This window comes from Balaenoptera borealis (assembly GCF_965194805.1).
Source record: "Balaenoptera borealis genome assembly, chromosome: 13".
NCBI classification, from domain to species: domain Eukaryota; kingdom Metazoa; phylum Chordata; class Mammalia; order Artiodactyla; family Balaenopteridae; genus Balaenoptera; species Balaenoptera borealis.
The window spans coordinates 60,556,659-60,581,169 of NC_138870.1; the positions used below are offsets into that span (position 1 = coordinate 60,556,659).

Genomic DNA, 24,511 nt, shown 5'->3' on the forward strand with positions numbered 1-24,511 from the left:
ATTAGAGATATACTCCAGATATGTTTTTGCCATGTAATTTGTTCCCTTATAAAGTATCACAAATTAATAAGTTGTTAGGGTTGGAGAATTTGACATAGACTTTTAGTAATATCTCGGGTATATATGCTAGAGAATTGATAAGACTGTTTTATTTTTACATTTAGTGCCTTTGTATCCCTAAGGTAACAATCATGGGAAGTCTTCACTGCCTATACATTGTCTTGCTATTCAGGATGTTTGGTGCTGATAACTCACAGAGTCTGGATTGTTTGCAAAAGGAGTCTCAAACAAGTTGTACATCTCTAGTGGTGCAGACTTTCATTTCAGTCTTTTTCTTCTCATAGCTTTCCATTTGCCAGCTTCCTGACATTAGTTTTCATTACCCTTGACCTCCTTGGAATATAATTTTCTTCTTCTCTGTCTTTCTGACTTACATATTATTTTCCTGTTATGCCTATGAACTCTTCGTCTCCCCTCAAATCTTAGGTAGTGGAAAGAAAGAGGCATTACTGATGCCCTTTCTTTGCTTCCTGTAGCACAGAGGACCTACTCATGTGGCTAATTGGTGACTGCTTTAGATTGGAATATGAGCACATAGGATACTGGAACAATGTTGTCAGTTCCACATATGCTAAGCCTTAACTTGATGGCCTTTTACATTATGTACTGTTTGGACAAATAAAACTTATCAGAGCAGACTTGAGTCTGAACCCCAAAGTAATGGGAGAACCTTGATCAAATCACTTAACTTCCTTGCATTTTTTCCCTCAATTACAAAGTGGGAATGATATCACATATCTAATTGAGTTGTGAGGATCAAATGTGATACTGTAGAAATGCTTTGTAGAGTAATGCATTATAGAAATATTACATGGCCAGTAATAACATTTGAACCTTTCTTTTTATTTTGCATTAGAGATTATGAACAAAACCAGAGTAAGGAAATTGGAAGCCTGTTTTACTGAAAGTATTATCTGAGATGAAATTCCTGATATCATAACTGTTCTCTGTAGCAAAATAATTTTTCATTTCAGACAAGCTTGGAGATAGCTTTTCAAGTATTAATCGTTACCATTGATAAATGTGAGAAGCAGAATGTCCTGTGGAAGAATGGTACTGCTTAGGAATCAATTCACTGTAGAGTTTAATGAAGAAATATTATCTTCATGCTATTGTTATAAGATCAAATTTTTTTTTTTTTTTTTTTTTGCCTGTGGGAATAGGGATCAAACCCGGGCTCTGGCGGTGAAAGTGTGGAGTCCTAACCACTGGACTGCCAAGGAATTCCCTGAGATCAAATTTTTTTTTTTTTTTTTTAACAGATTATTTTTAAAATTTATTTATTTATTTATTTTTGACTGTGTTGGGTCTTCGTTTCTGTGCGAGGGCTTTCTCCAGTTGCGGCAAGTGGGGGCCACTCTTCATCGTGGTGCACGGGCCTCTCACCATCGCGGCCTCTCTTGTTGCGGAGCACAGGCTCCAGACGCGCAGGCTCAGCAATTGTGGCTCACGGGCCCAGTTGCTCCGCGGCATGTGGGATCTTCCCAGACCAGGGCTCGAACCCGTGTCCCCTGCATTGGCAGGCAGATTCTCAACCACTGTGCCACCAGGGAAGCCCCGAGATCAAATTTTTAGTTGGACTTCTGTTTCTATATTTTGAGCTGTTTCAAGTAGTTGATACAATTGTATTTTATTATATACATGTATCCACAGACTGTGGTGATGAACATATATATGCTATGAATAAAAAAATAAGTAAAATCATTCCTTATAACATTAAAATGAATTATTCAAACCAAGATGCTATAAAAGGGACTAAGCTTTTTCTGTGGAATGTTTAGGAGTTCAGATGGGGGAGAAATTAAGGATTTTTGTTGAAAGGCCAAATTGTTAAATAGTTAGCTGCTGTATTGATTTATAAATTAAAGGCATTTAAAAATTGTTTTTAGGGAATTCCCTGGTGGTCCAGTGGTTAGGACACCTCACTTTCACTGCCAAAGGCCCGGGTTCAGTCCCCGGTTGGGGAACTGAGATCCTGCAAGCTGCGTGGTGCAGCCTAAAAAAAAAATTGTTTTTAGTCCTTGAAGCAGCATTATTTTGTACGTCTAAGCAATTTCAGAAACCACTTTCCTCTAGGGAAGACATGTAGAATTTTTCTGGTAGTTTCTTGAGACAGTTGAGATTTAAGGGTGAAGATACCAGGAAATATGAAATCCACTCCTTCCTTTGATGTAAAGTCACTGAACAAGTCTGTGTCTCAGTTTATTTTTCTGTAAAATGGAGATAGAGGTAATAAGATCTATTCTGACTCATTCAGTTTGGCTGTGAGGATTTAATGAGATCAGAGTGCTTTGAAAACAAAGTGCTATTCAGTTAAAATTTATTATTAAGTTATCTTATATTTGAAATAAATTATGTACTAATGCAGCTAGTGTGTGTGTGTGTGTGTGTGTGTGTGTGTGTACCTGTGCGCCTTTAAGTCTTATAAGACTTCATAAGGTTTAGTAGCACATGAAGATAAATTTACAGATTTTATTTCTTCTGCAGAATTAATTTGTATTGAGCGTGTAATATCTCAAGTGTGTAATATTGTAAGAGCGTGTAATATCACGCTCTTCAAATCAAAAAGCTGAACATGACTGCTTTCTAAAGACAGTACAAGTGTGGGTTTGGGATTGTGAAATTTTGGGCATGTAATTTTTCCCTCAAAAAGTGCTAAACAGTTAAGAACACAAAACGTGAGATGAGTGCAGTTTTGACTTTTCCTGAGGTACCTGGTACTTTAATACTTTTTAAGATATTTTCCCACCTAAATTACTTTGGAAACTCAACTTTTTCTTAAATGAAAAAGAGAATAAGGCAACACTTCAATAACATATGTATGGGGAAGGAAGAGCTGCTTAATGTGCTTCAGTTAAGTGAAGTGTTTCGTTTTCTTTAGGGTTCATTTATTTCATAAAGGCTCCGGAATCTCTTTAGTATTCATAGTACCACAGAATCTTAGATTGTACTATTAATGATACCAAGCTTTTCTTGGCAAATGAGTGTCCCTTTTTCAGCTATAGAGTTCTTGATTGATAGCTGAGTATTAGGTGAAAATATGCTAAAGTGAAGTTTCTGGATATCTTTTGTCAAAAAAGCTTGAGATTTTAAGGGATTTTTTTTTTTGCATAGCCTTTTCATACTTCTGTTTTGTGGTCCGTTTTATACATTGATAAACGAAAGTCCAGAAAGGTTATAGTTTATACTTCTGGAATTCCCTCTTTTTACTTTACTCATTAAAATTAATTTTTAATTACTGAAGCAATATATAACTATATATTTGTACTTTGAAATTTTCAAATAAGTTCAGCATTAACATAGAAAGTTACATTTCCTCTTTCAACCTTTCCCCATCCCATTGTCTTTTTCGGAAGTAACCTTTGTTAACATTAAAGTGTGTCCTTCCAGAGCTTGTTCTCTGTATTTTACACAGATATAGAGAAACTTTTAAAAGTATAAATGTCATCATATTATGTATAATTGGACCATGTATGTCTGTCTGTTTAATCTACCTCTTAACTCTGAATAGTATTCTCCATAGAATGAATATCGCAGAATATATTTTAGAATTTTCCTTTTTGTGGTCATTTAGATTCATACCTTCCTTTTCCTCCTTTCCTACTCTACCATCCACCATGTTATAAATAATACTATTGTGAATATTCTTATGCATATCTTTGTGCACACGTATGAATAAATCTGATTTTTCATTTCTATACAAACAGTATAGAGTTGTTTCTCACCACTCCCCAACTCATACTGCCCCCAGTCTTTGCCTTCTGCTTAATGCTAGTCTTGTGTTTAACAACTATTTCATTGAAGGCCATCTTGGGTTTTTGAGACCAAAACTTCTCTGGTGATCTTGATTACTGGAAGGACTCTTTCTTGACATGATGTAAGTCTGTATTACAAGTGATTAACATAACAGGAGAGGCAGTAAAAGTAATGTGGGAGCTTTGTAGTGCAGTGGCTAAGAGAACAGCTCTCTGGTGTCAGACTGCCTGGGTTTCAAACTCCACACCACTCCTTAACCACCCCTTACTATTTGTATCATCAATCTTAGGCAAGTTATTTAACTTCTCTTTCAGTTTTCTTGTTCACACAGATGGGCTCCTCATCCTAATGATGTAGTTATAATGATATAGTTATAAAACCTATGGTCTCGGGTTATTGTAAGGATTAAGCTATAACGTGGAATTCTTAGTGCATAAATGTTCCACAAATGTCAACTGGGGGGCGATAGTGATGGCCTGTGTTGCTTGTCCTGCGTTCTTGGTCCCCATGCTATTCTGAATAGAGATGTGATTGTATTAATAAAAGGTTTACATAAATAGAAAGTACACTGTATTCCAAACTTAACTTATGTCAAAATTACATAAGTTTTGTAATGTCTGGAAGTGACTCTTTTATTTCCCTTTTACTTATTTTCATAATGAAAAAAATTTTTTAATAGTTTGAAATTGGTCCCAGGAGTAGAATCTTTTTTTTTTTTAATGTTTATTATATATGTTACAAATATTTCTTCCCAATTTGTTCCATATATATATATTTGTTGTTGTTGTTGTTGTTTTATCGTTTGACCGTGCCGCACAGCATGTGGGATCCTAGTTCCCCAACCAGGGATTGAACCTGCGCCCCCTGCATTGGCAGCGTGGAGTCTTAACCACTGGACCACCAGGGAAGCCCCCTAGAATCTTAATATATAACATTATGCCTTTAGAACATAAGGCTTAACTTTATAAACGTTTCAGTTTACTCAGGAATTTACTTAAGTCTCCCGTGTATTCCCATAGGACATTGTTCAGGGACCATGTCTTAGTCATATTCTTATACCTACAGTCTTACGTGCTTTTACATATAGAAGCACTCAGTGTTTGTGAGCTTGAACTAGTTTAAACTAGTTTTTCCAAGAAGTCCTCATCATTACTTTTTAATATTCCCATCTTATTTTCTATGCCAGTGTGCTACAAAAGCACACCAAAATAAACTTATGTGCTGTTATGAAATAGTTAGAAATCATTAATTTTTCATTATATTTCATCTGTTCTTATTGTTGGATATTTTCAGTTTGAACCCAATACTTTGCTTAACGTTTGTTAAAAATATATGTTAAGTGGAATTTGCATATAGGGTCACATAACAATTAGCCTGACATCTTTGTTTAAGGAGAAGATCAAGATCATGATTATCACTAAACCAAAAAACTTGCATGCATATCAAAGCAAATTTCCCTCTAGTTTATCTTTGTTTGAAGTGCTTTTAAGTCTGAGTAGTATTTTTAAGATAATACATTTTTATATGAAATAACCAGAAACTTGGTTCAGGCATTATAGGAAAACATCTCTTAATTTTTTTTAAAACAAATGTTGAAATAGTATTGAATAAAAATGGTGTCATTAATCTTATTTTTCCCATTCCAGATTATATATGAACAGGAAGGGGTGTATATTCATTCATCTTTTGGAAAGACCAGTGACCAAGACAGCTTGATTTCAGGAATATTACGTGTTTTAGAAAAGGTATGTTTCTAGTAAATGACTTTATTTAATAATTGTTTATGTTTAAATAAAAAATAATTTTTATTTAATAATTGTTTAAATAATTTAATAGTAATTGGGGCATTATCAGCAGGCTTGAATTTCACATGTAAGATAAAATTATGTAATTGAGCAGTGGTTGTAAATTTAACATGGAAGTGATGTTAGAAATAAAATGCTTTAGATAGGCCAGTAAAATGGTATGGAATATTTTAAAACTTATGTAAAAGTTGCAGTAATATAATTTTTTTATAATGAAAGGCAGAGTTTAGAAATCTATACATTGTTGTCAAATAGTGGTTTACATATGATATTCCATATTTAACGCGCTGATAAATTTAAGGGGTTAAAAATTTCATTTTCAGTTCAGGGAATTAAGTATAGGTGACTAAAAATATAAGATATTGCTGAATAGTAAATATGGTTAATAATTTCTTTCTCTAGGATGCTGAAGTAATAGTGGACTGGAGACCATTGGATGATGCATTAGATTCTTCTAGTATTCTGTATGCTGGAAAGGTATTTAAGAAAAAAATGCATGTCTGAAGGAATGCCATTTTTTAAATAAAAGCTTTATTGAGATATAATTCATATACCATAAAATTTACTCTTCTAAAGTATATAACTCAGTGTTTTTAGTATATTTACAGAGTTGTGCAACCATCACCAATATCTAACTTTTGAACATTTCCATTACTTCCAAAAAAGGAACTGTACCTCTTAGCAGTCACCCCTCATTCCCACTTAACTCCAGTCCTCTGCACCCATTAATTTACTGTCTGTCTCTGAGGATTTGTCTGTTGTGGACATTTTATCTATGGAATCATATAATATGTAGTCTTTTGTGACTGGCTTCTTTCACTTAGCATAATGTTTTCAAGGTTCATCCATGTTATAGCACCTGCCAGTACTTTGTTTCCTTCTTTCCTTTTTTTCTTTTTTGCTGAATAATATTGCGTTTATGGATATGTACCACATTTTGTTTATTCATTCATCGGTTGATGGACATTTGGGTTGTTTTCATTTTTAGGCTAATGTAAATAATGCTGCTGTGAATGTTCATATTCAAGTTTCTGTGTGGAAACATTTTTCCTTGAAAACCCAGGAATGGAATAGTTGAACTTATAGTTAAACTTATGTTTAACGTTTGTATCATGTGTTGACTTCTCACTATGGAAGGTAGAGATTTAGCTCTATCTTATCTCTAATTCACCTTGAAACTATGGTCCAGTTGTCCACATTTCTTCTCAAAATATTTAATCACATAGATGATCTTCCAATGTCATCTTCTTAGAGACATTTCTTCCAGAGCCTTCTTACAAGTTCCTTCTGAACTGGTTGCTCTTTTGGCTTGCTGTGCAGCAGTTATCCTGGGGATTCTTTTTGCCTCTTTCCCATATTTTAATCCCCATTTCCTGTATCCTCTGCTATCTTATATTTTGGTTTACTCCCTAGTTTTGGTGCACCTCCAGTGCTTCCTGAGAAAAAGGGTGTATGAGAGCAAAAACATTTCTGTTTTCAGACTTTTCTATCCTTATTCTGAATTGATAGCTGGCTGGCATAGAATTACAGTTTGAAAATAAATTTCCCCTCATATTTTTGAAAGTTATTGTCTCAGGTTTGACTAATTTCCTTTATTGGCGTTAAGTCTGCTGCATTCTGATTCCTGATCCTTGCTATGTTTTTTTCCTCTTTAGAAGCTTTTACAATTGCCTTTTCGTTTCTAGTGTTCTAGATGTTCTGGAAATGTGCCTTTGTGGTCTTTTTTATCCAGTGTGTTGGGTGCTTGATAGGCTTTTTTTTAACGTGAAAACTTGTTTCCTTTAGTTTTTAGGAAATATTCTTGAATTATTTTAGTGATGATTTCTTCTTTGTCTCCATTTTCTATTTTCTTTCTTTCTGGAACTCTACATGCTTTGGACTGGTCCTGTAATATTTTAATACTTACTTTACTATTTTCTAATTCTTTGTGTATGTGTGTATTATTTTCTAGGAAATTTCTTCAGTTTTATCTTCCAGTTCTTCTATTGCCTTTTTCCTTTTTGCTGTTTTTTAGATTTCTAATACATTTCGTTATGTGTCCCCTTTCCCCCCTTTTAAAAAATAGCATCCTGTTCTTCATGGATGTACTATTCTTCCTTATTTCTGAGGAGTTGAAGGATAGTTTTTCAGATGTTTTCATCTCTGTATATAGTCCACCTCCTCTAATTGACTTTTTTTTTCCTATTTCATTTGGACTTTATCTTTTATGTAAACACTTGCCTTTGACATTTGGTGATCTTTGTATTGTGGTGCTCATATTTAACAGCAAACACAAAAAACTGATTATACTCTCTCTATGTATGGGTAGGTTTGTTAATAGTTGGGACTCAGGGTGACTTGGCTAGGCTGTTTCCTTGGGGAATCCCCGGTATTGAAACCTGGGTCTTTTTTCTTGGGCTAGTCATTTGTCAGAGAAGAATCTACAGATTCCTACCTGGAGAGGGAAAGCTGGATTCCACTGTTCTGGGAACTGAGTGGAGGAAGAGAGCTGGGAGTCTTGCCAACTTATTATATAGATGAACTTTCAGTTAATTCTCCTGTTTTCAGTGTATTATCTCTTTGCTCAGTGTCCCTGGTTTCTCCTAATCCACAGATAATCTGTTTTACCTTTTCCAATGAATAAACCTTCAGCCTTCTAGACTTTTGTTAGCAGTCCTGTTTTCAGCTTAACCTTTATCCTAGTTTCCAGAAGTACCTGATTTACTAGTTCCAAGCCTTTGTGTGGGGTGGGGTTCTGTAAATGCTGCTGCGCTTTCCCTACTGTTGATGGGAGAGTTGGTAGTGATGGTGGTAAGGGTTGCATTTTTTTAAATTGGGCAAACGAGGAGGGCTCCTTGAGAAATGACATCAGAGGAAGGACTCGGAGGAAAAAGCACTCCACTTTATAATTTCATTCATTCAGTTTTTCCCCCTATTCTTCAGTCTGTTTCTATTTCTTACTAATTTCTTTTGTTTATAATATATTCCTGTTGCTATAAATCTTCCTTTTTCCATTTTTAAAAAGAATTACACTAGCAATACACGAATACATTCTTGTTGTAAAAATTCAAATAATAGAAAGTTGAAGTCCTCCTTGACTAGAACCCTGTCCCTAATCTGTCCCTGTTTAATGTATATCTTTCCAGACTTTTATTGGTACACATTTCCTATCATATCTATCCATCCATCCATCCATTCATCCCTGGTTTTCTCTAGTGTGTTTCTAATTACATATGTTCCATGTAGTTGTTATACTGCATACATTGTTTCTTAACTTCGTTTTATTTATTATTACATATTGAACATATATACACATGAACAGATATCAGTCTTTAAACTTCTGCCTAGCATTTTATTGGCTACCCGCTAGTTTATTTACTTATTCCTTCATTGATGGATGATAAGATATATTCAGCTTTTCACTTTTGCAAACAATTCTGTGATGAAAATTCTTGTATCTGCCTCGTTGTATACATGTGTGAGTATTTCTCTAAAGTAGATGATGAGAATAGAGCTATTGTGGTGAAACGCATGCATATTTTGAATTGTAATAAATATGACTCAATTGTACATTTGAGTCAGTAATTAGCACTGTCATCAACAGTGTGAGATACAGCATTTCCTCACACTGTCTTCCATATTTTTATTTTTTAGTTGAATGGGCCAGAAAAATTTAAATTCATCTTTACTTGCTTTTCTTGGATTGTTTCTGAAGTTGGACATCTTCCTTTGTTTGTCACTTCATATTTCTTCTTTGATTTGCTCGTTCATACCATTTCCTTATTTTTCTCTTTTGATGTTTGTTGATTTCTCAGTAAATTGGTAGGAGTTGTTTTTGTATTCTGGATGTTTTTCTGTCATCGTCCATATGTTTTGGAAACATTTTCACACAGTTTTGCTTATCTTTAACTTATGTGTGGTATCTTTTGTTGAATAGAAGTTAAACTTTTTGATTTAGTCAGATTATTAACATAGCATTTTAGACTTTTGGTTTTTTTCTCTTTTAAAATAGAAAGTTTTTTAAAACTGAACATGTAGATATGGTATTTGTAGCTTTTAGCTAATTTTGATTAAGAGACATGTGCAACCAATGGTGGTTTAAGTAAGTAACCACCATTGGGTATGTTCCTCAAATAACCAGAAGCCTGGAGGTTTGGAGCTATTTGCAGTGTTTGTCTTTATGATTATAAGGTGGCTATTATGTTTTTAGGCAGCATAGCTGCATCAAAAGCAGGAAATAGGGGAAAAGGGATGAAGCTTTTATTAGGAAAGCAAAAGCATTTCCAAGGCCCTACTGTTGACTTATGCTTATATTTCATTGGCAACCCTAACTGCAGGAGAATCTGGACAAGGTTTTCTTGTCTTTTTGGTCAGCTGAGCAAGGGAGAAAAGGATAGGAAATAGTGTTTGGCTTTCCCACCAGTGATATCTGCCACAACCTACAAACTTAATTTATATAGAAGCTGAGAAGACATTATTGATTGAAGTGAAATTCTAGTCTTAGTCCCTAAATATTTTATATGTTATAATTATTTTAGGACTCCAGTTCAGTCGTGGAATGGACCCAGGCCCCAAAAGAAAGAGCTCATCGAGGATTGGAACATCTGAACAGTTACGAAGCAGAGTGGGACATGGTTAATACAATTTCATTTAAAAAGAAACCACATACCAATGGAGGTATGAATTAAATCGTTTGAAATCTTAAACTGGTTTGCTACTATAAAGTATAAACAAAAGTGCAAAGAAAATTCTTTAATGTTTCTTAGAAGAAGGATGAGTTGGTGCTTTGATTAATATGTATAATTCCCATTTTATTTATATTCCTTTTTCATCTCTTTGTTGCTTTGTTGGTTGTGACCTCATAAAAAGGCTTTAAAAATACTTGTTCTGTTTTGTAGTTATTAATGGCAGAAAATAGAAAGACTTAAAAAAATTGCTTTGGCTATCTCTTTTGCACATTTTTCTTAATCCAGTAGAATAAAAAAAAAAAAATCATGTTATTTCATCCTAAAGCACCAGGGGGAGATGAAGTATACCACTAAACCATGCCGTTCTAATTTCAGTATTTACTGGTATCTTCACAGCTCATTGCAGCTCCCCTTTGTATATGTTCCGCAACTGTTCTCCTTTATATATACATTAAATTTATGTTTGCTGTGTGGTGACTATCTACATGTAGATAACAAAAAAGAGCCAACCTAGCAATCTGGAAGAACACGTATACTACCCCAGATATGATCTAGCTAGCCCACGTGTGATGTGGCCAGCCTATTTGTGATATGTTTAAAAAATATTAAATACTGTATAGAGTTAAAATTTTTTTTCTATTGATTTCTTTGTGTTTTATAACTAATAGGATATTTTATCTTTCAGTGATTTTTGATCTGAGTTTAGGATTTATCTGCATTTACCAGATTCAAAAAGTCTAGCCTAAATTGATTAGAATATGTATTGATACGTTTATATAACATTGTTACTAAGTAAAATTGATTTTCACGTATGGCCTGGGGAATCATTCTCATACAGTAGTTATACTTTGTACTGTATCATTTCTTGGGAACAGTGGCAATTAAGAAATAGTAAGTCACAGACTTTCGATAACAGTCAGCTCATGCATATATGTCTTTTTTTTGTTGTTTTGCATTTCCATTCTAGAGAAGGTTCTTAACCAGAACAATGCAAAAATGTTAAGGAAGGGTAAAGCCACAGGATTTTAGTATATTTAGCATGTGAGGGATTTTTAACTTCTCTAGGCTGGATCTTCAGGATTGGTTTATGTGAATTGCTATTTTTTGTTTGCCTAATATTGTTAAATCCTTGAAAATGAAAAAGGTTACAGAAATGAGCAAAAGGAGTGAGTTTTCAAAATTTCATAAAAGAAGCATTACATGTTTGAGAAAAGCATAATCTGACAATAAAGGTCTTTTTAGATTAATGGTTTTTAACTGGGTGCACATTGAAATCACATGGGGAAGTTAGGCTTTTGGAAGAAGTACCAGTGCCTGGGCTTCATCCAGCAAATGAAATCAGACTCTGGAGATGGAGCCTGGGCATCCCCGTTTTTCTGTATTTTTCAGAAGCTCTCCTGGTTATTTTAGTGTGCAGAGTTGAGAACCTCTGTGTAGCTGCGTAGCTTAGCAAAAAACCCACAGATCTAAATACTGCTTATGTATCTTGGCATTGCATTATGCCTTGTAAAGAGCCTTTATTTAGTAATTATTAAAAGTTAAGGACACATTTCTTTTTCTTTCTTTTCTCCACTGTTTAAAAATTTTTATGATAGCAGTAAGAAACACATTGCACAGTATGGCCCAGTGTGCATACACATGCACATATTTAACAGAACAAGGAGTTAATGAAGTACATTTACTCTGTTTCATCCCATCCCATCTTATCCTAGACTATCTACCTCATCCAATCATATTTCATCAAAACTCCTTCTTAAAGAAGACATTTTCTAAGCTTGATGTTTCAGAATTTAAAACTCTGCCTTAATTTTTTACATTTTTGAAATGCATTTTTTCCAAATAAAATTTTTATTTTATTTATTATTATAAACTTCACATTTTTAAACTTTTTACCTTTTTTGTGATTCACAGAGGAAAATGGGGACAAACCTTTAAAAAAATTGACTATTGAAGACTTTTTAAACTTTATATTTCTTAAATATACTGCTAAGTCTTTGTTTTTATATATTAGATCAAATGTTTTGAGAATGTATCTTCCCAGAGCAACAGACTGCCGTGATGTTCTGGAAACCCATTCAGATAAAATGTCATGTCCTTGATGTTAATTCTGTTCAAGACATATGGAGACTTACTGAATTGTTTCGTTTACTTTTTTGCTATTATGGCCAGTTTTCCCACATCAGTGTGTTGGAGTTATTTTTTACATATATTGGGTAACACAGTAAGTTCATCAGAACTAATTAGCTTTATTTACCTTTCCTTAAGGAGAAAGAAGGAAATTTTGAGTTAACTGTCGGATTCTGTTAGTTTTCCTTTGTAACAATTTCTAGTTCTGGTTAGCTATTATTGGTAGACCCAATTGCAGATTACTTTTCTGTTGACTTGGTTAGTAGATTATTCATTTATTTAACACATCTTTGACTACCTACTATGTGCTAGTCACTCTTGCTGTGAACAGAATTAAGTTCTTGTTCTCATGAAGCTTATACTCCAGAAAAGGGATTTCTGGGATTGACTTGTAATGTTTGTCTCATTGTTTATCAGAGCTTTAAGTGAGGAAATGTGTGAGGAATTTTCTTTTGTATTTAATATGTAACGTGTGTCTCTTCCATTAACAAGGAAAAAAAATCTGTGTAAAATTTTTACATTTGAATATGCACAAACTTCTGATATGCCTGCATATATTATTTAATATTCTTCATATGATTTTCTTGCATTACTTTGATTAAGTACTTTTTGTGGAATTTAAGATAAAAAATTGTATCTGGTTTTTCATTGCTGTTTTGCTGTGAAAATATTTTTGGTCTTTGCAGATAATTTAGTAGTATGTATCCTTTCTAGGTAGTCCAGGTGCATTCACACTTAAGTGATTCATAAAATGTTGGAATTCTAGAATTGTTCTCACTTTGATATTAGTTTGTAATGGTGTTATGAGCTCTGTAGTATAAATTGCAGTGAAACATGATGTGTCGTAAAGTGAGCACATGGTACTTAATCTGGTACCAGCCTTAGATATGAGTTCACCATCTGAACCGGTGTGGAAGTAGGCAGGGCACTGCATAGATAAGTTACTTAGCCTTTCTGGACTTTGTTTCAAATGATAACTTGTTAAAGTGTCCATGAAAGAGTAATGGTGTCTGCATTCCTTGCAGGTAGAGGTTTCTGTAAGCTGTAGATTTCTGTGTCAGTTTAGGAGATTTTGTTGGAGGTGATGGAGCTGTAGTGTTCTGACTATATAGGAAGGTGACATACATGCAGGTCAGTACTGACTGATCTACCCTTTGAGTAAGTTCTATAAGCAGATATTATCTATGCAGTTTATCTTTGTGGCATTGATGGTGTTGGGACGGAATTTATAAAGATTTTCAGTAACAGGATAGTATGACACTTTTTAGGAAATAACATTAGAGAAAAGGTTTTTTAAAATTTCAGAGACATGACATGCTTAAGTCTGCGTTAAAATGTTCAAGTAAAATAACATTTTTAGGTTAGAAATTAAATATAAGTATTAGATAACTTTTTTCCCTTGTTCTTTAAATTTTTATTTAAATAGATAATCTTTACATTGCTTGTTATCAATTGCAATATTATTCACAAACCTAGTATTTTAAGCTTCTATAAACAGCCCACACACTAGGAAATGCTTTATTTTACATAGCTATAGTTTGGTTTGAACTGAGGTCTTAATTTAGTAGAAGGTTGATTTAGCAGGAAGATTGAATGTATTCATTCTTTTTGAAGCATTCACAACTTAGTTACCTTTTCATCCTCAATTCCCCACTGCTCTTTGGGTTTTTGCAAATGTCTGTCTGTGTACTCACTCCAATGTTACTTTTTTTTAAAATTAATTTTTATTGGAGTATAGTTGCTTTACAGTGTTGTGTTAGTTTCTACTGTACAGCAAAGTGAATCGGCTATATGTATACATATGTCCCCTTTTTTTTTTTGGATTTCTTTCCCATTTGGGTCACCACAGAGCACTGAGTAGAGTTCCCTGAGCTATACAGTAGGTTCTCATTAGTTATCTATTTTATACATAGTATCAATAGTGCATATATGTCAATCCCAATCTCCCAGTTCATCCCACACACACCCCCTTTTCCCCCCTTACTTTTTATACTGGTATACTTTTACCTTCACTCAATGTAATCTAGTAAAGATAATTCCAAAAGGAAGTGAGGAATAAAGGTTGGTTTTGTTTTTGTTTTTTTTTGTTTTTTTTTGTTTTAAATGACTCTCCAAGTGCATAATGCCATTTGTGTATGAGGGAAGTGGAAAAGATGAATATTTATTGAATATTTACTATATACTTGGCACTGTACTCATTAGTTGACAAGTATTATCTCTTTTAATTCTTAGAATAACATTGGGAGGTAAGTATAATTATCTCCATTTTACAGATGAAGAAACTGAGGCTCAGAGAGATTCAATTATTTGCCCCAAATCATTCAGTTAGTAAGATGGTGGTGCTGCAGTTTGAATCTGGCCTGCTTGCTTCCAAAGCCATGATCATTTTGGGGCAAAGCTGATATTTTAAATAAGGATAGTATTTTTTTCAATTTGTATGCAGTAAGATAATTATTTTAAAAACTATTCTTTTAAGAAAATGTATGTTGCCATTTCTAGTACAGGTGGAAGCCATGGTAATATCAGTGCTGTAGTTGTTCCCTAGGTTCAACAAATATCTGTTAGGCAGTCACGAAGAGTGCTGTCAGTACCTTTTAAAAAGGTGAACAAAAATATTTTGCCCCGCTTTCTTGTTTTTAAGATGCTCCAAGTCATAGAAATGGGAAAAGCAAATGGTCATTCCTGTTCAGTTTGACAGACCTGAAATCAATCAAGCAAAACAAAGAGGGTATGGGCTGGTCGTATTTGGTATTCTGTCTAAAGGATGACGTCGTTCTCCCTGCTCTGCACTTTCATCAAGGAGATAGCAAACTACTGATTGACTCTCTTGAAAAATATGTGGTATTGTGTGAGTAAGTATCAAATTATTTCCTACTTATCGAAACCGGATTGTTGTGTTGGTCCCAAGGCAAACTATTTTTACTTGTCATTGGGTATCAGTGACCTATGTGCATATTAAGGGACAAGCAGCTTTGTTTTTTCTGGAATATTGACTACTTTGGATGAGTGACTGAGTAAAATTTTGCCATTTTAGTAATTTGGAACTGCAACTTATCACCTTATTACTGTTTTAAAGAAAAGAATGGTTCAGTATTTTAATACACATTCAAATGAATGATGATACATCAATAATTTATGGATTATATATTTACCAATTTTATCTTTTATTATGTAGTTTCTGTTAAACATAGAGTTTCATTTGTAATGTTACAAATTTAAGTCAGGCAAATCTAAATAAAATTTTTGTAAGTGTGGAAGTTAGGGCTTTCTCACTTTCCAGAAATCTTGTGTCTTACATGTGTTTACCCATGTGCATTTGTACACGCATACTCTTTCTCGCTTTCACTCTCAACAAATACAGTTGTGGTATCTATTAAGTTCTGAGCACTGTGCTGGTTGTTTGATATTTAGTAGTGAACAAAACAGGCATGTTCTTGGATATCTGAGAGTTTATGGTCTTGTGAAGGATGCTGACCAGTAAATAGCAATAAACTCAAGAAATAAGATGGAGGAAGTACAAGGAAGGGAGGAAGTGTACTTCATTCAGACAGGGGGTTGGGTAAGGGTCAGGGAAGACTTTCTGGAGGAGGTAACATCTAGGTTGAGACTTGACAAATGTGTGAACGTTAGCATGAAAGGGAAGGAGATATTTAGATGGAGAGATGTTTTAGATAGAGGGAGGTATATAAAACATGATATAATCACAGAACAGAGTAGTTCAGTATCACAGGTCTGCATAGTGGGGGAAGGGAGGGTACAGGATTTAAAGATGAAGCCAAAGAGCTGAGTAAAGGCCAGAGCATGAAGGATCTTGTAAATCATGTTAGCAGGTTGTTCCAGTCATCTAGATGAGCTTGTAGTAGCGTGAACTACGGGAGTGACAAGAAAGAAGTGTTGGAGGAATATTTAGTGTTAGAGTTTGTGATTGATTGGATATGTGGAGGAGAAAAGAAGGGAGAAGTTGAGATTTTTAGTTTGGGGAATCGTAGGGATGATTGTTAACTTCATTAATCATGTCCTCACTTTAATAGAGTAATGTCATGCCTAAATGTAGATTATATAAAGCTAGGAGTGATGCAAAAGTTGAAAGATATTGACTCTGTGTTTTTTGGCATGAAATTCTCTTCCCTTACCATGTTGACCTCCTCTGGCTGGCACTGGGCATGCTGATTAGTACCTGTAATCATAAGAAAGTCAGATCTGGTTGGTAGTATGTGGGTCTTGGATCTTGAAGTGAGAAGCTGCGAATAGGCTACCACCTACAGGGTTAAGTAGATTTCAGGAGGAGCATTTATCATGACTGGGGCATAAGGCTTGGCTGTTGAATAGCAGCTGTTAAAGACTTGGGGGTTTTAGCATCATAGCAAGCTCAGTATCAATCAGTGTTGTGATGTAACTGTTACAAAAGAGATCATTCATTCTGAGACTGTTGATTAAAGCATAGTAGCTAGAATGAAGTGGTAGTCCCTCTCTACTCTTTACTGGTAAGATCATACTTTGGAGAACTAGGCTTAGTTTTAAACACTGCATTTTAGATGTGTTAGACTAACTATACTACGTGGAAAAAGATGGCTAGCGTAATGAGAGGGATCAAAATGGTATCATGAAAAACGTGGGGTTGTGGCGATTTAACTTGAGGAAGAGGAGTTGTGGTGCACCATTAAATAAAACCCGAGCTTATTACTATGGTCAGTGAGGGCCTGCCCTATCTTAGCTCTGTTTATTTCTTAAACCTCATCTCATGCCATTCTCTTCTATATTCTAGCCATGTGGTTTTCTTTCAGTTCCTGAAATGCCCTAAACTCTTTCTTGTCTTAGGGTCCTATATGTATTTCTTTTGTCTAGAATATTCTTCTCCCTTTCTTATCCCTGAGGTCTCAGTTTAATGTCACTTCCTCAGAAGGACTTTTCTGGTTGCTTAGTCTCCCATTTAATGTAGGTTCCCACCGCCATTCCTTTTTGCTTTCTCATTCTCTTGTTTGCTTCCTTCATGGCCCTTAACAGAATAAAATCATTTTGTCTGTTTACTTCTGTTACGTTTTCCTCTAGAATATAAGCCCATAAAGGCAGGGATTGCATCTATCTTGTTTACACTTTCTCCTAAATTCCTAGCCAGAGTGCCTGGCACATAGTGTTTATTCAGTAAATCTTAGTTGAATGAATAAATGGCGTGGTACTTATCAATTCTACAAATAATTTCAAAAGGATTGTTAAAAGAAATAGACTAGATTTGTTTTGTATGACTCCAGAGATAAATTAGAAGGAAATAGCTCAAGGGGTAGAAATTATAAGGAATTAGCTCAAGAGGTAGAGAGTTTTCTGTCCTGGATGGGTTCAAGGGTAGACTCAACAATTACTTAGGTGCTTATAAGAGAATATGTACCTTAAATATGTGTTGGTGATGTTTTAATGAAGGTTGTAAGTGAAACTATGTTTCCTTTTCTGTACTGGTGAGGCTTAGATATGTAGCATCATAATAATTCAGCCCAAATTAATGAAGTCATCCAGTTATCATTTTTGGACAACCACAGGTCTCCCTAGTGAGGGCAGACCACTTATGACATGAATGAGAGCAGACTAGAAACCGCCTTCTCTGTTGGCAGGCAGATCCAAGAGATAAAGAGAGCCTGGAAGGGGTTATGCCATGCATGCACCTTACTCTTCCCTGATCTCAGCGGTCAGATGTGTCCCTGTGAAGATTTTCTTTAATAGGAGTGCATATTTCCACCTAGAAACAAGAAGCCATGGGAATGGTGTTCCCCTCTCTCTACTTTTTCATTCAACAAGTATTTTTTTTTTGAGGACCCACTGTGTTCTTTCCAGCACATCATACTAAGTGCTGGAAAGGAGCACTTAGTCAAAAAAGATATGTTGTCTGTCTTCATGGAGTTTGTACTATTGCAGAAAAGAAAAAGATCGCTTATACAAATAATCATAAGTTTTCAGCTGTAGTAAGTGCTATGAATCAGGAATATAGCACGATGAGAGCATATAATAGGATAATATGTAAGTTTGTGTGTGTGTGTGTGTTAATAGTAATTGAAGCTCTGAGAGAGAATGAGATTAACTAAGAAGAGGATAAAATGGGATAGAATGTGAGCATGTGATTAATTGTAGCCTTTAATGACGTGGTCAAAGAGAAGAGCCTAGCAGAGGAGTCTGACTTCCTACACTTTGTTTCCTCTCTTCCCACTAGGCTTAATCACATTTATGGTCAACCAAGGATGTGGCTGTTTCTGGGGGAGGAGGTAGCTGTGTAAAGTGAGCTTTAAAAACTTCGTCCTTAGTACCAGCCACTTCTCCATTGTGTATTCTCCTGTGACACTGAGGGGCCAGTTTATTCTTTGCCCCCTGAATAGTCTGAGATGTGTAAGAATAGTACATCAAATATTTTATCCCCAAGGCCCCTCTGTACACTAGGCAGAAAATAAGCCCCCCCCTCATTCTCTTTCCCATCATAAATTATGCCCAACTGCATTGTGTCATATATGCTGAGTCCAGGTGGTAGAATATAGATATTCCAGATAAACAGTCACCAGTATAAAAATAAATCCCATATTTGTATAAAGCATCTTCCATTATCGGATTCTTAGGGAGATGTTAAAGGTTCTTGTTTTTTATGTTCATTACTTACGATCTAAATAAATGGAATTCACAATTAAGTCCAAAGAAGTGAAAAGTCCCAAATATCCCCCATTTTTTACTTTATTAGGTATCATTTCCTGTCTCTGGAGCAGTTATCCTAAGCAAAATGGTACTTCCAGAGTCATGTTCCTGTGGTCGCAGATTGTTGTGGAGACCAGAAGAAGAAGGGTAGACCAGGAAAACCTTGGTGTCAGCAGCTTCGCTGGGATCCCAGCCACTCTGTTCCTGGGTCATCCTTGTGTTTTCTTAGTTCAAAACATCAATAGAGGGAGATTCAGACCACATTATCTTTTTTTCTCTGATTAACCTAAATTGAAGAATGTGGCTTGCATCTGTGGCCATGATGTCTTCCTAACACTCCCCGTAACGAATTAAGGGTCTTACCATACAGACGAACAGAAATTGCAGATTTGCTAGGGATGTGCAGCCTTGAAAGAGCGAGGTAAAGGTTGGGTAGCTATGCACAGTTCCTTCTTTCAATCTCATCAGCTGGATTAGTCAGTGCAAAATAGGCCAACTTCTTGAGGCTTATTATTTCTCAAATGGTTTTCTTATCTACTGGGACAAACAAATTGTCCTATCCATTGATATTCTTTAGTGTTCTTTGAGTTATCACCATTTAGAACATGGTATTCAGTTGGGTAAAAGAATGAGCCACACATACATTTTTGTTACATTTCTGGAACCAAGTTGGTTGCTAGGATATGAATGAAAGTTATTGGTTCTGTTAAAATTATTTTATATATTGGGCCACTTTAAAATTAATACATAAATATCCAAGCAGTAAAATATTTCCTTAAAAAGCCAAGTTGGTTGTATCATCTTATAGCACCAGTCGTTTATGAGATTAGGTCCTAGACCCTTATTTATTCCCTTTGCAAGATACATATATCCACGCACACATACATATATACATACACATACACATATATATATGTATAAATTATGTGGATGGGAATAAACGATATAGTTTTGTTGTAAATGTTCTGTACTTTTTATTTTTTATTAACCTTTTCGGCTTTATATCTTTTGCAATGATATTTTTATTTATTTCTTTAGCTTTCCATACTGGTCTTCTCAGTAGCAATATAAAATAGTTACTATTACATCTCAGTGCGCAAAAATTCTTCAACTGTTAAGATTTCTGAATTCTGAAGCTTTTGGGAGAGGCTCACTCCAAAGTACTTCTGAATTTTTAGTAGTTATGCGTCTGTAGTTGTGATATTAGACAATGGTTTTCTTTAAGCCCTTTAGTAGGATCTAATAGAATTGCTGATGTTAGCATCATTAAAAGTTCTATTTTACTGCTGCAATGAGTTTTTGAAAGCCTTGAATAATGTTGTCATGAGTGATCAACTTCCCAGAATCCATAATATCCCCAGAATATATAAATATAATATTTAATCTTCCCAGATTAAATCAGTGTGGTAACCTGGCAGGTGGAAATGTAACAATATTCTGGAATGCCAGCCCTCCTTTTGGTGAGCTCTGAAGTTGCTTAACAACATTATTTCCTGTCCTCTTACTGCTATACTTTAAAAAAATGTTTTGTTGATTTCTTCAGTGTCAACCAAGTCTAGTGTGACTTCCCCCAGCCCCTCATCACAGAGCATTAGGTATAAATAAAAGAAATCCTTCCTTTTTAAAAAAGTGTCTGTGGTTCTTTGTTGGTTGAGCAGTCATTTCTTCTTCCCATCTCCAGCTTTGTGACCATAGTTTTAGATCTGAAGCCATAATAATTGGCTGGGCACAGATAACTGAAGATTGCATATGTGTTCCCCTTCAGCATGCGTAGCCAGTGTTTTGACTTTCATGATCTTTTTTTTATTTGTAGTTTAAAGAAAAAATTTGACTTAATCTATTTTTAGAAACAAAAAATAATAACCATAGCACCAGCAGCACTGTGTTAGGAAAAAAATGTTTCTATACTAGTTACTTTTCTTTTTCTGGTGCTATGTTTACAAGTTGACGTATCATTAAGAAATGCCTTGTGAGAACCTATAGGTCTTCATGTTAAGCATGACCCCCAGAAGATGTTCAGAAAAATGGTGATTAATGAAAATTGAACGTTTAAAAAGTTATTTTTTTCCTACTTCAAATGACTCAACCTTAGCTCTTTTAAGAAGCTAAGGGGCTTATTCAGCTACTGTTGTCTCTGATGATCGAGTGCTGTTTCTAAGTAAGAATAAGATCCTGTTTTGGATTTCATATCCCCCCAGCATTGCTGTTGCATTCTGTTATGTTAGAATTGAGAAGAGATAACTGTTATTAAAGTTCTTATCTCAAACATTTATAATAAACTAGAAGTAGATAGCAGCAAAATAATGCATTTAATTTTTGTTTTTAAACACAAAAGTTGTGGATTTATTACAGCTGACTTACTAAATTATAAAACTTTCTGAACAGAAAAAAGACTGGATAATTCATTTCATTATTTCAAATTAGATGTCTATTTGGAAAGCATTTTGTTTATTCTGTAGTTATTAGGAAGTGTGGAGAAAAACTTATATCCGGAGCTTAATAAGCAAGAACTAAAAATATACTGTACCTGAACTGTACATTACAACCATGTGTGTTTATAATAATGGTTAGCATAATTAATGATCTTTAACAAATAATTAAGACATTGTATCTTGTATTTTTAACATCTTATATTGCAGTACTACCAAGCTGTGGAGTGAAGTTGGAAACCATTTCAAAATAGGACATTTTCCTGTAGTGTACATATTATATATACTGATGAATCCTAAAGTGTGTTTCAACTTTCTTTATAAGAGAAGATATATTCTTATAATGGAAGATATATTTGTAAGAATTTTCTACTATAATTCTAAACAAAAGTTTGGGTTCATTATAATTTAGTCCTCTTGGCTTTACCTAGAATAAAAATATACTTCATCCCTTTTATATTTGTTAATTTAATATTTCATGTTCCATGTAGTTTTGGAACTCATTTAAGATAGTTACTAAATACTTGCTAATATTGAATTAATGGGAAACAGTTCTAGAACTGGACATTTAAGGTTTTTTTTTGTTGTTACGGAAAAATAACTGTGCATTAGTAATTATTTAGGTAGTCATTGATGCGGTGTGCTGTTTTCTACAAATCCCTTCTTTTTATTACAGATCTCCGCAAGACAAAAGAACACTTCTTGTGAACTATCAGAATAAGAGTCTTTCACAGTCTTTTGAAAATCTTCTTGATGAACCAGCATATGGTATAATACAAGTATGTTTCTTTAGTCTATCTTATATTAATCTGTTTGTCTGACCCCATTATTTTGTATGCATCCTACCTCTCACTTTCTCAGAGATGATACAGAATGAGGCAAGTGTCTGCATGTGTAAACCTTGTGGAACTAGTCTCTGTAATTTTATAGAAAGAATAATATGTGTCATATTATTTGTAAGACTCAGAAGCTTCCTTGGTTCTTAATTACTCTTACAGCAATTTTTCCCTTTATCATAATTGAAATTGGACATCAGATTTTTATTATCATAGCTTGCACTGATTAGGTGAAAAGTCACTGGGTAAGCCACTTCGAATTAATCAGTGATAAGCTTATGCAAAAATCTGGTTTGAATTTTTATTTTTTGTTTAAGTTGGTTCATTTGGGGTCAGTTTAGTTTAACTCCTCTTAAAGTATTTGAGTATATTCTTGCATTTGGCTAAAAATGTGCCCTTAACACAGGCAGAAATAAAGATAATTTGTTTTTCACTCAGGTTGCTATGTAAACTAATGACATGTTTGTTTACTCATTCATTTATTCACTCATTCATTCAACAAATGTTTGAGTGCTTCTTTGTCCCACATGGTATCTCTTTTTGGTTCTGAAGATAAAGAGGGAACTTTTTAGGAAGGAGGACAAAAGAGCTAAATACTGATTAAAATAAAAAGTGAGGGAACTGTTTTTCTTATTGTGAAAATAATCATTTTAAGGATAGACCTTTAAGTAACTATTTTTGCTAAATATGAATAAGCATGCAGTTTGGGATTTAGAAGTAACTCTAGCAGTAGAAAAACTTTTTTACTGTTTTCTAAGACAGCACTGTCCAGAACAAATTACTCTTGTTGGCGTGATTCACCAGTTATATAATTAGATTAAAATGTCAGCTAATATTTAAATATTGTGAGCGTTTAAACTTAGCTATCAAATATTTTGTGTTAGACTAGTGTGGTACTACCCACTTCAAGAAATACTTTTTTCTGTGAAGGCAGGACTGTTAGAGAGAAGAAAGCTGTTGTGGGCCGTCCATCAGTGGAAAGTAAGCACTGCAGATATTTCTGGTGTGTGCGGATTGAATGAAGCCTGCAAATCATGTGTTTATCTGCAATTCAATCAGTAGCATTAGCTTGCTATTTAATGTACTATTTTAACCAAATGAAAAAATTGGCTTAGAAAATTTAAATTTTTCTTCCCAGAAAAAAATAAAATTTTAAAATAATCTTAGAATACTCTGTTTTAGTTCTGATTTCCCCCCCTTTAAAAACCTTTGCCCTTTTGCCTGTCATGAGGTATTTTTATTCTTTATCTGAATTAATTTTGCCAATATTTTTCTTTCTACTGCATAGAAGATTAAAAAGGACCCTTATACAGCCACTATGGTAGGATTTTCCAAAGTCACAAACTACATTTTTGATAGTTTAAGAGGCAGTGATCCTTCTGCACATCAACGACCACCTACAGAGATGGCAGATTTTCTTAGTGATGCTATTCCAGGTTTAAAGATAAATCAGCAAGAAGAACCAGGATTTGAAGTCATCACAAGAGTGAGTGGAGTTTATATTAACATAGCGCTTGTATTTTAGCAGGAGAAATGCTTTTTAAAGTGTACTGAATGTTATAGAAATAGTGTACTGAATGTACTGAAAAGTGTACTGAATGTTATAGAAACATTCAGTACTGAATGTTATAGAAATAGAAACTCAATTTTGGTCATACCTGCCTCTTTCTCACAATCCTTTATAACTTTTGCTCACTGATATATCTAACAACTAATGCTTGTCCTGCCACCAAATTCCTGGTTTCTTCTTCGTCAACTACTACTTACACTTCTCTGTTCATCATTGCTGGATCTCTTTTCTTTGATTACCTTTTGATAATAATGAACAGGTTGTTTGTTTCATTGAGTGTATAGCAGTGAGTAAATAGTAAGCCTTGCATGTTGCCCCTAGTTCTGTTCCTAATTTTTGTTTTCTCAGACACTCTGCACAGGCAGCTAGTCAGGACACTACTCGTGGGCTTTTATTCTTATGTGAATCTTTTCTTTTTTAAGTAAGATGGATTTTGGCCTTGAATTATGGCAAATCTTTATATATGCTCAACAAGACTTGAATTTGCTACAATTCTAGGCTGCACATAGTTAGAACATTATAAAATATCTAAATTGTAGTACTTAATTAAAGGGCTTATCTTGCAAATGGCATTTTAAAATTACCAACATCTGTT

The 24,511-nt window shown here is 34.4% G+C and overlaps 1 protein-coding gene across 5 annotated transcripts in view; it reads left to right on the forward strand.

Annotated features, from left to right (window-relative positions):
• Positions 1 to 24,511, forward strand: part of TBC1D15 (TBC1 domain family member 15) — a 69,567-nt gene that overhangs the window by 16,155 nt on the left and 28,901 nt on the right. For 3 of the 5 annotated variants that reach the window (XM_082351630.1, XM_082351631.1, XM_082351628.1), the window contains exons 2-8: positions 5,463 to 5,561; positions 6,024 to 6,098; positions 10,139 to 10,277; positions 15,057 to 15,267; positions 22,187 to 22,289; positions 23,277 to 23,327; positions 23,635 to 23,832. In XM_082351630.1, the coding sequence (XP_082207756.1) occupies positions 5,463 to 5,561; positions 6,024 to 6,098; positions 10,139 to 10,277; positions 15,057 to 15,267; positions 22,187 to 22,289; positions 23,277 to 23,327; positions 23,635 to 23,832 (876 nt within the window). The remainder of the gene's footprint in view (positions 1 to 5,462; positions 5,562 to 6,023; positions 6,099 to 10,138; positions 10,278 to 15,056; positions 15,268 to 22,186; positions 22,290 to 23,276; positions 23,328 to 23,634; positions 23,833 to 24,511) is intronic. The other 2 variants (XM_082351629.1, XM_082351632.1) reach the window with 1 other exon arrangement.